We start from the raw sequence: 12,445 nt of genomic DNA on the forward strand, positions 1-12,445 counted from the left end.
GTGTACCATGATTGCAAACCACTTAAATAATAGCCATAGCATTTTGAACCCATTAAATCAAAGTTTACAGAAAGTTTGTATTATGGTGACTCTTTTCAGGGACGTTGCACTTTGCAGACGGTCCCTGCGCTCTGGTCTCACTGATGACTGGACATAGAGATCAATGTAGTTGAAAACGATGCACATACTTTATATAGATAGTCTTCTGGTTTCAGAGTGACCCTCCAGTGAAAAGCATAACATTTTTTGTACAGTTGTAACAGTTTTATCGTTGTCCTGTGTGAAGCTCCTCCCCTGTCGCAGTCACTTCCGGGTTACGCAACCTTCAGATCAGGTAACTTGCGTGAGATGGAAAAACTGGACGAAACAGGGGAACGCTCATTTTTCCATTTTATTTAATGGACGATTGAACGAATGACGCGCAAATTGAGCTGTCTTTTAAACTTTTAAGTAAACAAACTTACAATTTCATCATAACCTTTAAATTTACCTTTTGGCCCAGCAGGTCCAACGACACCAGCAAGACCGGGACGTCCTGGTTCTCCTTGAGATCCTGTAAAATCAAGCTTCATTATCAAAGGTAAAACGAGTAACCTGCCATTGATTTAACGTGGGGAGAGACACAAACTGTACTCTGCCTTTCTCTCCAAAACCAGGTGGTCCAGTCTCTCCGCGGGGGCCCATCAGTCCATCCCGGCCCCTCTGACCTGGTGGTCCCTCAATACCTTGTTCACCTGGTCACAATGAAGGAGGAACTTAGCCCAAGACTCTTCCCTCTGCCTCATAAAGCAACAGAAAACAAGTGAAACTGAAAATTACCTGCACTTCCCTTTGGTCCCCTCACCCCCTCCAATCCTGAATGACCCATCTGCCCAGGGGGACCTTCACAAAAGAGATGTTACAGAGAGTAAACGGATAGAACACACTGTGGGTCACTGTTTTCAGTGTCTCTGTCTTACCTGGCAGACCAGGGAAACCGCTTTCCCCTGAAAAACACACATTTTTATTGGATGGTTCCCATTTTAAGAGTTTGATTAGAACAGTCCTGGGGTTTTGTGTTTATGAAATTAGGATTCATAACTCACCTTTTTGTCCTATCGCCCCTGGGTCGCCTGTAACAGAACAGCCAAACTTATGATAAAAACCCTTTGTAATTTCAAACACACTGCAGTTGAACTAATAATAACTGTTTAAATCAAATCTGGTTTCACTGGTTGAACACCAGATATACTAAAACTTGACTCTATCTACTTTTTATTGGAGTCCTTACTCCAGGACTTCACTTACTTTTTCCACTACCACAGTGAACGTGAAATGATTGCGATTATTATAATATTGTATTTTAATATTTGTGATTTTCTTGCCACTGTATGTGACCTGTATTCTGAAGTCTGCTAGGATCTGTGCAAACATACCTTTGGGTCCTGAATCTCCTCTCTCCCCTTTTAGGCCGTGTGTAAGTGTTTCTAAAAGACACAACAAAGTTAGAATCAGTTATAGTCGCAGTTTTACGTCTACAAACAAAATCTAATATCTAATATCTTAAGGCATGTGTCCCTGCTGTGTTCCACTACGTTTTTAATTTCATGATAACAGATCAGAGTCATGTCTCAGGCGTGTCTCCGTTTGCGTTTTGGTGTCACAGGGATCCAAGTAGATCTAGTTAAATCAGTAAGAACTGGCTCCAGAGGCACATACAGCTCTGTCAGCATTATTTGTCAGTATTACCACAATCAATAAACCATCTGTGTGTGTGTGTGAGTTCAGTCTGTACCTCTCACAGCATCTGAGTGGAGTTCAGCCCTGACCAGCTGCTGAACGGTCCTCTGCAGGACAGCACTGTCCTGTCTTGGCCCGCCTGCACCACCCACTCCTGACCCTGCAGCTCCCAGGTTGATTGTGTTGTCAGAGCGGGTCAGGCCACCAGAACTCCTGCCAACGTACGACGACTCCAGTGGGTCGACGATGTTGATGCCTGAGGAGGCTGACAATCGGCTGGACGTGGCTGAGGCCGTGCCCGCGCTGGCTTCTAACGCGTCGACGCGGTTCTTGAGACGTTTCACTTCTTCCCCTTTGAAACGCGAGAGGAGATGGTGAGCATGTGGAAATCATCTCTTCTACACCCTCATGAAGGAAAACCTGTTTTATTCCTCCTACCCAGAGCAATGAGCCCAAAGAGGAGTCCAAGGAGGAGGAGGAGGCCGAGCAGGAGGCCCAACAGCCACTTCCACCAGCTGCAGCAGGAGCACCAGCCTAAACCAAATTCATCTTTTTGAATCTCTGAAGAAAAAGGTCAGATACAAGAAACAATAAGAAAAGTTTCTATACTTAGTCTTTCGTAAATGGTCTTCTTACATGCCAGGACAGCAACAGTGTGGTAATAGTATAGTCATAATGTTGTGATAGTATCACAAAGGCCTCTGTGTAACCCTGGCCCCATCATTTATCTACAGTGTTCCTCTTTATATCTTTGTTGAGCCTAACCTAACTGGGGGAAAAGGACCGATAACACAACTGCGCAGTCCTCCCCAAGGTCGACTCTAGGTGTCAGCAGAGGAAGGCGCCAGACTTCTTCACCTGACGTGTCCCCCTTTTCTCCAAAACCTTAGATATGCCATAACTCTGGGATTCACAGGCAGAATGACAGAGGATGCCCAACTGTTCACATCTCGTTGTTCAGTGACACCATGGGTCTGGATGTCACTGTCCTGGCCCAGGATCCACGTCAGCTGTGATGAACTTGTTGTTTACTTGTAATCATGGATGTTAATACAAGATCCGAATGAAAATCTGACAGTAACTCCAGGAGAAACATAGAAAGAGTATCCCACAACATTTTTATCCAATGAATGAATGAATGAGTTTTGGCAGTGAATAAATGCCCCGCCCCCTCACAAACAGGCCAATCATCTGTAACAGCCCATCACTGACTGCAGCTTTAACTTCTATTCATATAATTTATGTTTGTGTTTATGAGTACATTTTTAAACATACATTTTATATAAGTATATGTATATATATACTGTACCTGCATATGTGGCCTTGTCCTTTTTTGCAACTTTCAGCGCTGAATCATCTTAAATCAAAATTGAAATGAATTATATGGCACTGTGTCTTGTGTAATATATGAATTAAAAGTCAATACAACTCGTCGAGTTACATTTAGCGTCTGCTAATTCGTCCATTGTGCTGGTTGATAACTTCTGTTTCTTCAGGGAGTCATCAGAGTAGGACACTAAGTGAGAACATGTTATAAAACGAGGCATAAACAACAGTGGATTAGCATTATAAATCATAGCGGTAGCAGAAGTCCTGTACTTTGCAGTATTTGCTATTACCAGCAGAAGTGAGAGGTGCAGCAGAACTGATGAACTGCTTCCCTGTGTCTTTGGTCATGACCAGCCTCTCCGTCTCCTTTTTGATGGGAGCGTTCTCCTTCTCTATCAGCACAAAGTTAAAGTCTTTGCCTGACACTCCATCAAAGCTGGGACTGCTGGGCCTCACTGTAAAAAACAAACGACACAACTCAACTGGTAAGGATGCTAAACTATTTATCTAATGCATGGGAGCCTGAGCCACATTTAAACCTGACATGTTTTTAATAAGTGGGCTGTTCTAGCCAAGGGTGCAGGTTTGTGTATAGATGGTGGGGACATGTATAATATTGTATTTTATTGTTTGAAAATACACCTGTTCTTTGTGCTTCCTGATTTGTTCTTTGTTCTGTGTTTTTTTTTTCTTACGGGCCTTAGAAAGCTGCCTGCTGATTGGCTACTGAGTGACAGCTCAATGGACCTGAAGCTTGGAATTGCTTACTGTATTGACGTCATTCTGCTCTATAAATACATTTGAGTTGAGTTGTTTTGACCCAGATTTGCACTTACAATAAGTCTGTTAGTCAGGCTCTGACAGTAAATCTATGAGAAAATGATTTCCAGGATCCCAAAACAATTTGTCCAATCAGGAGCCAGAGCTCTACACAGAGGCCTCCCTGTGTGACCGCATGTTTGGTGGTGGAGCACTTATTCACTATGAGGTTATAGGTTGTTTGTCGGAAGCTAATGCTAACAACAGTGATGGAAAAGAGCCAAAAGATGACATCACTGACAACAGCTTTAATATGCAGCTGTGATATATGCAATATATTCAGTATTGTAATCTGTCAATCTGCCATTATATTATATTTCTTCATTGTACGGATGTTGTTATTCCTATTGGCATGGCACACGCATCTTTGCAGGCTGCAGGATCCAGATCCAGTTTTGAGGCTATTATTATTATTATAATTCATATCACATCATCACCCTTATCATTATTATTATTATTATTATTATTATTATTATACTATACTACTATAATTAAAGTTGATATCAGTATCATCTTTATCAACAATCTCTGCTGCTGCTATATAAATGACATTGTAGTTCTATAAACATCAGAATCTCTTTCTTCTGTCTCTACCTCATCAAGTTATTGTATTTCAAGTCAGTAGATAATGTAAAAAGTGCATAGCATAACAAACACATAAATAAAGGCAAATGTTTCTGTGATTAATTAATGTTTGAATATTATATTCCATCCATCCACTATCGCTTTATCCTCCACAGGAGGGTTGCAGGGGGTGCTGGGCCAATCTCAGCTGACAGGGCGATAGGCGGGGTCACACCCTGGACAGTTGGCTAGTCCATCTGTCCACCTATGGTCAATTTTAGAGTGTCTAATTTACCTAATCCCCATATTGCTTGTTTTTGGACTGTGGGAGGAAACCAGAGAACCCAGAGAAAAGCCACACACACACACACACACACACACACACACACACACACACACACACACACACACACACACACACACACAGGGAGAGCTCAAACCCAGGTCTTCTTGCTGCAAAGGCAAGATTGCTAACCACTACACCAACCATGTAGTGGTTACCTAACCTAACCGTGTATCATATATCTTTTTTCCAGGTCTCACCTGTGGTTGTGCTTATTCCAGTGCCAGAAACATTTTTCTGCACGCCATAAACTGTGAGACGACAAGAAGACATCTTCAATAAAGATCAATACAACTGACAGTTTTATTAAAAAAATAAAAAAAACAACAACAATCAAAAAGCTCATAAAAATCTTTTTATCGTTGCAACTTTAAATATTTACCTATCTGAGTGCTGGCGCCAGTGGGAGAGAGAGCAGTGGGACTAGTACTGACCAGATTATTCTGAAGACCATACACTGGAACAGAGGCACAGAGAAAAGCAACATTGTCAACTCCTGTCAGTGCACAGCTTCAGATGTGAAACACATGAGGGTGGTGAGATGAAGAGGAGGAGAGGCTCACCAGTGCTGCTGGGAGATAATCCACTGCTCACATAGGGAGAGCTGAGTGTCAGGTTGTTCTGAGCTCCTGGAGAGGACACAACCATTAACAGCTGCAGTAACTTCATATGCAACGTTCGATTGCTTTTATTAATTGCTGACCTGACTGGTAAAGAGTGGAGGAAGTGGACAGATTGTTTGGGTTGCTGCTGTAACTGTAACTGCTGCTTACTCCTCCAGGCCAAATGCTGCCATAGTGCTCTAGAATGAAAAGAAGAAACATGTTAGGCTTTAAGGAAGCATTTATCAGTGTCCTCATTCTTCTCCCACTTTTGACATGCAAATGAATAGATTGAGTGGAGTGTTTTGACAGATGTGCACGGAACGTGAACCTGTTGTCGTGGAGCTCTCAGACATGGTCCTGGCTTCCACACCAGCCTTCCTGGGGATGGGCAGTGTGTTGTTGGGGGACTGTGTGGGGCTGGTGCTGGTGGAGTGGTTTCCTCTCAGCAGACGCTTCACATCGTCCAGCTCTGTCCCTGCAGGGAGCCACAGAGGAACATTTCCTTTTACCTCACGCTACTGTCTATATTTAATAATTACAGGATATAATGTACTGAAGTGTTCACTCCTCTGTAGTAACAGATGTATTTATAGACATGGACAATGCAAGTCTCACTCACAACTTGCTGGTGGAGAAGCACTCTGAAGTCGGGCTCTGATCTCACTCTCTATGAAAAGACGACATGGTCACTAAGTGATCATGAAATGGTCGTGTACTGTTGCACGAGTCACTGAATGCCTACCTCTGCTCCGAGTTCTCCCTCTGGCGGCAGAACTTGAAGTTGCAGTCGATGTACCTGCAAGAAAACACATTTACATGTGTGAGCCTAGGTGGTGTACTTTGCTATTGTGTGGGATTTACATAAATAATGTCCTTTTTAGTCAAATGTGCAAGTGCTGATTTGAAATTTTGGTTAAAAAGAAAAAAAATGAGTTCTCACTCTCACTCCTGAGAGATTCTAAACTGTAGAATAATCTGTAACATTTTAAATAAAATAAATGATTGGATTAACTGCTAACAGGTGTCATTCAAACCTATAAGTGATGGGCATCTTTTGTATGTGAGACTGAAATGATTCAATCACTTACTGTACACCTTCCTGTTATACTCAGGAGAAGAGTTTGTGCTTGAGCTGTCTGAAACACGGAGATACAAAAACAATCACATGAACCTTCAGTTTACGGTTTCTCGTTCAACTCGTGTAAGTGCTGACCAACAACCAACCATCGAACACGTCAGAGTGAGCTGCTGCCATCGTGGTCGTGCTCTTCCTCTCTCTTGCAGAAGGCGAGTAAGTGGCTGCAGAGGACGATCCTCTGTTTGAATTTCCAGATCCGCCTGAGCTGTAGCTGGTCTTGGTCACTGTGGTAACACCACCGAGACCTCCTTCCCTTCTCCCCTCTCTGCCGCCATTCACAAAACTAGAAGACATGCTGGAGGACATTCCTCCACCTGCCCCAAACTCATGGGTCATGGGTTCAGCCGCTCCTACATTAGTGAAGCTGGTGCTTCCAGAACCTCTGTTTAGTCCAGATCCACTGGAGCTTCTGGATGATATCGCCACAGAGCTGCTTGTGACACCAGAGCCTCCTGATGCTGATCTTCCATCTGAGTCACCTGCACTTAGTGAAAAATCACCTAGGGGGATAAATAGCACATAGGGGGGGTGGAATTGAGATTAAAGCAAACTCAGCAAACTGCCCACTGGATGGCTCACATCCAATCGCCTGAAATCCTTCTCCAGCTCAGTTGACAGAACTTGACAGTCAAAGTTAACGGTTGACCTTTTAAGCTTGAATTGTTTTTATTAAATTACATTCCCAAGGAAAGACTCAGCTTGTCAGGCAGCACACTGTGCCTGCACATGTCCAATATGACTCTTATCCATGAAATATTTCCCTGACTGATTTACAGCACAGGCGTGAGAAGTGTCCAGGGTGTTGATCCAAAGATACATGTCATCTCATGTTTCTGAGATCTATTTACTCATCCTCCTCCTGCTGGGGATCCTTTTGCCTCAAATACTTGGCAACTATGTCACTTTAGAAATGTAGATATGACACAAAAAAATAACAAGTAAAGTAGTAACATCATCTCACGTTCGCCAATTTACTTCACTTTTCAGACAGTTATTGTACAGGAGTCATTTTTTTTGGGTGAAGCTGACATAAACATAATTGATTTGATCTCTCTCTCTCTCTCTCTCTCTCTCTCTCTCTTGCTGTGAACTGGACTGTGATTGGTCAGTTACTGGTGCAGGTGCAGACCATTACAGTATGATATCATGTTATGCCTGATCTTAACCATAACCAGTTAATGTCTAACCCTAACCTTAACCATTACAACGAAATGCCTAACCCTAACCAACTAAGCCTAAACCTAATTCTAACATTAACCCTTAAAATAAAAGCCATTAAAAGTTGTGAGAACCATGAGATGTCCTCACTCGCTCTGGTTCACATGTTTTGTTTGGTCTTCACAAAGACAAACATACAAGAACCCATTGATTTGCTGCACCGTGTTGACATTGAAGAGCGTGGTTTCCACACGGAGAGCAGAGAACAATGAAGATGCAGGAACACACACGGTTGACATCTTACCTCTTACTCCAGTGCCTCCAGCACTCCCAACATTCCTGGTTGTGGTTAGCTTGTCCATCCAGCGTTATCTGTTGAAAACAACAGGGTGTACACAGGAAGAGTGTGTGAGGCCATGCTATGTGAAATACAGGATTTTCATTATTGGACTGGAGTAAACCAAAGTCACATTTGGCTCTGGTCATATTTCTCTCCTTTGAAGTCATATATGCCATTGATTGAAAGGGTTTGCTGCGTCATTGTATAGAAACGACAGGAGGCTATTGTTCGCTTGATGAATGTGTCTTTCCTTGAAGGCCCTTTGTGACATAAAGGCCCTTTTATGTCACAGGGAAAGACACAAAGAGGTGAAAGCGCTAAAGAAACTTTAACTACAAGAGATCTGATATGATGTACGATCTGCACAGCAGGTGGATCCTACTGTAGAGTAAATAACAAAAAAAAACTATTGTATTATTATGAACATTTATGAGGACATTGTAATGTGCAGTGTTTACTATCATTGAACCACTGGTCAGAACTGGAGAATCCAGTTTTGACCCACAATTGGAACAGAACACAATTGTGGGTTGTTTTTACGGGTTTTGCTTTGGATGTGGAGAGGACGTTGAGGATCAGCAGCCACACAGGCTACACAGCAGGAGCAGCAGCAAAATCCCTTTAAATACGATGTCTTACTTTAGCCTATCGGCAACAACTAGGTCTAAGCTCATTCCTGCAGCCTGAACTGTCCTCACTCAGGGCCTCTCAAAGTTTTTGGGTCCAGTGACCCTTACATTTCCCCTTAAACTCCTCCCTTAATAGTAACATATGCTCCAGCTCTTGGATCTTGTGGATTGTGGATAGTTTTTCCATCGTCATCAACTTAAATGTGTCTCTCACTTATCTGTCCCTTTCTAATGGGAACAGCTTTATCCAGCTGTGTTACACATCTGTTTATCATAGATCAAAACACATCCATAACCAAAGAAAACTTCAGATATCATTTACATGAATGCCTCAATCTCTCGCTGAGATTCATGACAGGCTATAGGCCCCTCACACACCATTGCACCGTGTCCTCTCTGGTCAGCTGCTCATCATTGCATTGGTACAATTTCATTTATAAATCTATCCTAGGCCTGTTGCCCACATATTTATCCACCTACATGTTACATACTCCGGTCAGTCATAGCTTACATTCAGGACTTCATCACTTTTACTGTCCCCTCTGTCAGCACAGAGCTCGGCAAAAAGTAATTTTCCTATTTTGCCCCCTCCACCTGGAACACGCTTTATTCCCTTTACAGATTTTAAAATTCTTGTATAGTCACTGGAGAGGACATCTTTGGGAACTTGCTCCTGCTCCTAGCTTTGTAATCTGTTGTCAAGGTTAGGTCTCTCTTGAAAATGACAACCCGTGTCTTAATGGGATAACCTGTATAAATAAAGGTTAACAAGAAAAAAAAAACACACACCTGCAAACACATAAATGTCAGGTTAAAATAAATAAATGAAGGCCAAGGGCTTCTTCAGTTTTATTTTTTTGTTGCACAGAGGTCCAGGTAAAAGCAGCTGTACATGAACAGTCAGCCAGTTGGCTGAAAATCTGTTTTTGCCAAACACTTTTTTTTTTGCCCCTGGGCTGCAGCAATCTTCTCAAAACTCAAATATGCTTTTTTCCATTCAGCGCAGCTATTAGCTTGAAGTGACTTGTCTTTTGGGGCATGTTTTCACAGTCTGAGAGAGAGAGAGAGAAGCCTCAAGCTCAGGAGCGGCAGCTGCTGTGGCCACAAACAATGTTTCTCCCAACTGGTCACGCAATAAATACAGCCTGCACCCACAAGATGGCACAGAAGCCAACGTCTTTAACCCTAACACTGTGTGTGCACATGTCACACTCTATCTATCTATCTATCTATCTATCTATCTATCTATCTATCTATCTATCATATATATACTCAATTAATTAAGTTGATATTACTTAGATACTTTTTATTGCATTCCCTACCATGTGCTCTATAATTTTCATTGCTGTTTATATTATATCTTTCAGCAAAGCAATACATTTGGATGACATTCTTTATTATGGTTGTAACTTGTACTTGGTACCAGGTATGAACCTGCAACATAAGTTAACAATATATATTTATACATGCATTAACAATAGGCAGATCAAATCATTAAGTTAAGCTTTGACTTACCTCTTATATCATTTGTGCAAAAATAAACCAGCCGTCTGCACCCATCAGAGACAAATAATCACTTTGTCCTCTTCACTTTGTCGCATTAAGTCCAGGTGCAGACTGTACATGTGCCTGCAGACTTTATGTATTAGCTTTGTCTGATTCATAGCTTCAGTCAACAAGTTCCAACACGGTGGAAGGGGCCGTGTCTTCGGCTGAAGACACGCACCTGTGCAGAATGTGTGCAGAAAATAGCCATGGGGCTCAGTGAGTGAAAAACGAAAACATGGAGAGAGTGAATGTGGTTGAACGATTTGTGTAACGCCCCTGCATTTATTACTCCATTTATGTGGAGATCAGTGGAGATGGATGTGTCTGGTGAATCATCACATCACAGGAATATGACCTCAGATTCACTGTGTGTAATATGTATATTTGTCTTTGAAACTAAGACCAGACCACATAGATATACATTGCAGGCTGAGAGGCTGATGGTCATACACATGGACCAAGCTTACTGTGTCCCAGACCCAGAAGCATGAAGGACAATCTTTTTCTCATCAGAGACTTGATTGATGTTTGGAGTTGTTTCACTTTTATTATTTTTATTATTATTATTATTATTATTATTATTATTTCCTGAACTTAAATCTTTAATAGGAAAAACTGCCTTCCATATGTAACCCCCACAAGTTCCTAGTGAATATTTTGTATTATTGATAAACTACTGCACTTAACATTTACATTAGCATAATGTATATATGCTATATATAATGTAATGTACTGATTATACATTATACGTATACATTGTATACGTATAATGTATAATCAGTATAAACATTTTTCAGTCAAAGTTCACATCAAGCTCCTCCTCCTATGCAATGCTCATTTTCAAAAATACTGTCATTTAAAACTGCCACGATCCTGTACATGGACCTGGAACTTTGTTTTAAATATAGTCTTTTAATTCTTTTCACTTTCTTTTGTCTGATTTCGTAAGAGTTTCATTTTTGTCTTGTGTTGTTGAGTGTTGTTGAGTTTAGTCATTGTTGTTTTTTGTGGATTTCCTGTATTATTTTGATTATTCCTGTTATGTTTTGACACTCACCTCAACCAAAATTGGCTATAAATTAACCGCAATTGTTCAGTGGATAGTGTTTAAAATACATACACCACATTTCATTAGATGCTACTTACCGATTTGTATTGTATTTTAAACGTTCATTTCACTTGCTGCCATGTTCTTTTCTGTTTGTTATAATTGCGTCTAAAAACCTGTGGCAGACAAAATGCACTGTACTGTCTACTGTGATTTCAAAACAATGAATCATATTCTGACAATGTCCACATTACACAGTCTTAATGTGAAGACTGATCTGACCATTTATACATGGAAACACAATAATTCAGAGGTTAAAATTAATTGCACTGATTTAGAGATCAAGGCGATAAACAAGTGTTTTAATATTTAGACAATCCAAACATTTTTCTTTGTTGTAGTTCTTAAATTTCTCAAATGCAACAAACTAGTTGTTATATTGAAATTGAAAAACTTAATACATAGAGTTGTTTTCATTTTATGGGTCAAATCGGTTTTGTGGCTGCAGAATTATTCCATTTGGGTGTAGAGGGGTCAAAAATTGCTCTTCGAAATACTGACACTGAGACCTGGTTCCCCTGGTTTAGTAGTAGTTGAAGCTAAATCAAGCTGGAGCTTGTCTTTTAAGCCAGGATTAAATGTAAGAAATAAATCTCAATTGATGTGTTATAAGATGACAATAGCTGAAATAAAATAATAACAAAACAAGGCGATAATAAACATAGTAAATGTTTAGTGTGTAGGTTTAGTGACATCTAGAGATACGGTTAGGTATTGCATCCAAATACCTCTCAGCTGGAGTGTAGTAACAATGATGAATAACGTTCTCAGGACATCTCAGGACATGGTAAACACAGCACAAACTGTGTGTCACTCATATAACCACACTTTAGAAAAGCTCAACTATTCCTTTCACTAATCCTAACAGCCTCAGATACTTACGAGTACTGATAAAAATGAAGAGAATCTGAGCATACATGTATAAGAATTCATTTATTTAAACATTGTGTTGGCCATTTTATGTTATGTTAATAATGTAACATACAGGGTTCCCATAGCTTGGTTGACATCAAATACAAGGACTTTCCAGGAACGATTCCCTCAAATTCAAGGACCAAATGTGCCGACACAGCTTAAGATGGGAGGGAAACTTGTAAGTGACTATCCTTGGGATATTTGTCCTTGTAATTAACTCTCTCTCTCTC

At 40.9% G+C, this 12,445-nt stretch overlaps 1 protein-coding gene across 1 annotated transcript in view; it reads right to left on the bottom strand.

Moving 5' to 3' along the window:
- The window catches only part of col17a1a (collagen, type XVII, alpha 1a), a 22,120-nt gene extending 11,825 nt beyond the window's left edge, over positions 1-10,295 (bottom strand). Inside the window, exons 1-22 of the mRNA XM_058641643.1 lie at positions 10,160-10,295; positions 7,980-8,047; positions 6,604-7,017; positions 6,468-6,515; positions 6,122-6,175; positions 5,999-6,046; positions 5,708-5,854; positions 5,478-5,576; positions 5,338-5,403; positions 5,157-5,231; positions 4,975-5,025; positions 3,339-3,503; positions 3,161-3,235; positions 3,029-3,076; positions 2,158-2,280; positions 1,775-2,071; positions 1,416-1,466; positions 1,086-1,112; positions 960-986; positions 820-882; positions 639-734; positions 491-553 (exon numbers count right to left, since the gene is read on the bottom strand). Of these exons, the coding sequence (XP_058497626.1) occupies positions 491-553; positions 639-734; positions 820-882; positions 960-986; positions 1,086-1,112; positions 1,416-1,466; positions 1,775-2,071; positions 2,158-2,280; positions 3,029-3,076; positions 3,161-3,235; positions 3,339-3,503; positions 4,975-5,025; positions 5,157-5,231; positions 5,338-5,403; positions 5,478-5,576; positions 5,708-5,854; positions 5,999-6,046; positions 6,122-6,175; positions 6,468-6,515; positions 6,604-7,017; positions 7,980-8,037 (2,095 nt within the window). The 5' untranslated portion in view covers positions 8,038-8,047; positions 10,160-10,295. The remainder of the gene's footprint in view (positions 1-490; positions 554-638; positions 735-819; positions 883-959; positions 987-1,085; positions 1,113-1,415; positions 1,467-1,774; positions 2,072-2,157; positions 2,281-3,028; positions 3,077-3,160; positions 3,236-3,338; positions 3,504-4,974; positions 5,026-5,156; positions 5,232-5,337; positions 5,404-5,477; positions 5,577-5,707; positions 5,855-5,998; positions 6,047-6,121; positions 6,176-6,467; positions 6,516-6,603; positions 7,018-7,979; positions 8,048-10,159) is intronic.
- Positions 10,296-12,445: the final 2,150 nt, after the last annotated feature.

The sequence above is a fragment of the Solea solea genome, chromosome 10, assembly GCF_958295425.1.
Source record: "Solea solea chromosome 10, fSolSol10.1, whole genome shotgun sequence".
Classification (NCBI taxonomy): Eukaryota; Metazoa; Chordata; class Actinopteri; order Pleuronectiformes; family Soleidae; genus Solea; species Solea solea.